We start from the raw sequence: 2,288 nt of genomic DNA, 5'->3' as shown, positions 1-2,288 counted from the left end.
CCCCCCACCCCCATACACACATACATGACTTTCAAACCAATTACTTTGCTTTGTTTTCTTTATAGCATGTATAAATATCTTGTACTAAATTATATATTTTCTCTTTTCTTGAGTGTTTGTACTTCCCATTCAAGTGTTAGCTTCATGAAGGCAGGAACTTTATTATATCCAGCGTTGTATTTCCATTACTAGGAACAATGTGCAGCCTCAGGAAGTACATGACAAATAGTTGTTAAATAAATGAATGGAGTGAGTGAATGGTTAAAAATATGAAAGATGGTGCTAAGAATCTAGATATCTGTATCAAAATATCTAAATTACCTCCTAATGTTTTGTTTTTGTAAAAATTTTGTTACTCAAAAACTGACTCCATATTTACTTAATAACATCACTCTTGACTAGGTCAATTAGTTCCATTTCTTATAAAGAATTAAAAAAAGGAGACATATGTAATATTCTTTGTGATACTTTAAGCAATAAAAAAAAAGAATTATCAAAATAGAACTGATGTTTCTTACACCAAAAACTACTTCTATCTGTAAATCTATTTCTATATAGTTATGTGCAGAGTCCCAGTGAGAGTTTTTAGATTAAACATGTTACAAATGAGTAATGCTTGCTGAATTATTGTATTAAAAACACACACAAAAACAACAATGCATATTTAAGTCATTTGTCAAAGACTGCTCTGGTGAGTAGAGTTGGTTTCACCGAGGAAGAGCTCTGCATCATAAAAGGAATGGATGGAATCTGAGTCAGAGCACTGATTCACGAATATGTGGTGGCATTTCTTGGGCGGAGCTCTCAGGCAACCAATCCAAATGGTGTCTACTGTCTTTTTCTAAGTATACAACTCAAAGAGTGATTTTCAGTTCTTCCTTTAACCACAGATGCACAGCTGTCACCAACACTTGTTAAACAAGTTTCTTTTTAATTACCCTCTGCTATTGCACCCAACCCTTAAAATCCCAGGTATCATTGTGGTTAGCACATTTACCTGAGAACCACTGATCAGGACAAAAGAAGTGCAGAAGTTTCCTTTATTGCTATTGACATCAACAGCTAATATATCGGCACATTATGTATAGGTAAGTGGAGATTTGCTCGCCTAAAATTCCGACAAAAATAAAACTAAATTATTTCTTCAATATGACCCTCACCCAAGGACTGTAGTAAAATAACTGAGTTTAGGAGGAGTTTGTAATTTTTCCACATATTTTTAAAGTTCCTGCCTGGAGACAACTCTATCACACACACATATTTGTTTTAGAATCTGTAGTTTTGTGCAGTGATTCAGGGAGTGCTTCAGAAAGGTGACATGCAGCTTAACAGATGTGTGACTTGTAAAATGGAAAAGAGGAAACAAAGATAATTTTTTTCTCATAAATCAAATGTTAAATTGTTATTGGTGGTGATCATGATTATGAGTTAATTGTTGTTTTTTAACATTTTGTGCTTTTTAAAGTGCTATCATAAATATTGTCTTGAATCTTATAGTATTATTGCTTCATAGCTGTTTTTTTTTGTAGAATCATATATAAAATCTGAAAAGTCTGTCACTTTTAAGCAGCTATTTAATCATGTATTTTTATCTGTAAAATGATCATGAATTAGAATGATTTAGTTATATATAAACATGTGCCTTTTATTTTTATCACGTATTTGACTAGATAATTATTATGTGAAGTAAACAATGATAATTAATGTCACTTTAAAAGTTTACTTTTAATTCACAAAACATTTTCATAAAAATGCATGCAAAATAGCAAAATTAAGTAAAACTAGTTATAAAATATTTAATGTACAGATATGAATGTGTACCTTATACAAATATTTCTCTAAAAATGTTCATCTTGAGCCAATAGTTGAGCCCTTTAAGACACACACACACACACACACACACACACACACACACATTTATTTATTTTACAACATCAGTATTCACATAAAATGTTATTAGAAAGATTATACTCACTGTAATAGAGATAATTATTATGTGAAGTAAACAATGATAATTAATGTCACTTTAAAAGTTTACTTTTAATTCACAAAACATTTTCATAAAAATGCATGCAAAATAGCAAAATTAAGTAAAACTAGTTATAAAATATTTAATGTACAGATATGTGTGTACCTTTTATACAAATATTTCTCTAAAAATGTTCATATTGAGAAAATAGTTGAGCCCTTTAAGACACACACACAACAACACACACACACACACACATTTATTTATTTTACAACATCAGTATTCACATAAAATGTTATTAGAAAGATTATACTCACTG

The 2,288-nt window shown here is 30.2% G+C and overlaps 1 protein-coding gene across 1 annotated transcript in view; it reads left to right on the top strand.

Moving 5' to 3' along the window:
• The first annotated feature begins 1,005 nt into the window (after positions 1-1,005).
• Positions 1,006-2,288, top strand: part of LOC102751751 (transmembrane protease serine 11B-like protein) — a 19,986-nt gene continuing 18,703 nt past the window's right edge. Inside the window, exon 1 of the mRNA XM_015565866.1 lies at positions 1,006-1,088. Coding sequence (XP_015421352.1) covers positions 1,081-1,088 — 8 coding nt within the window. The 5' untranslated portion in view covers positions 1,006-1,080. The remainder of the gene's footprint in view (positions 1,089-2,288) is intronic.

This window comes from Myotis davidii, unplaced genomic scaffold (genome assembly GCF_000327345.1).
Source record: "Myotis davidii unplaced genomic scaffold, ASM32734v1 scaffold31, whole genome shotgun sequence".
NCBI lineage: Eukaryota > Metazoa > Chordata > Mammalia > Chiroptera > Vespertilionidae > Myotis > Myotis davidii.
Note: the sequence above shows the minus strand (reverse complement) of the source record. Positions and strands in the feature narration are given on the sequence as shown.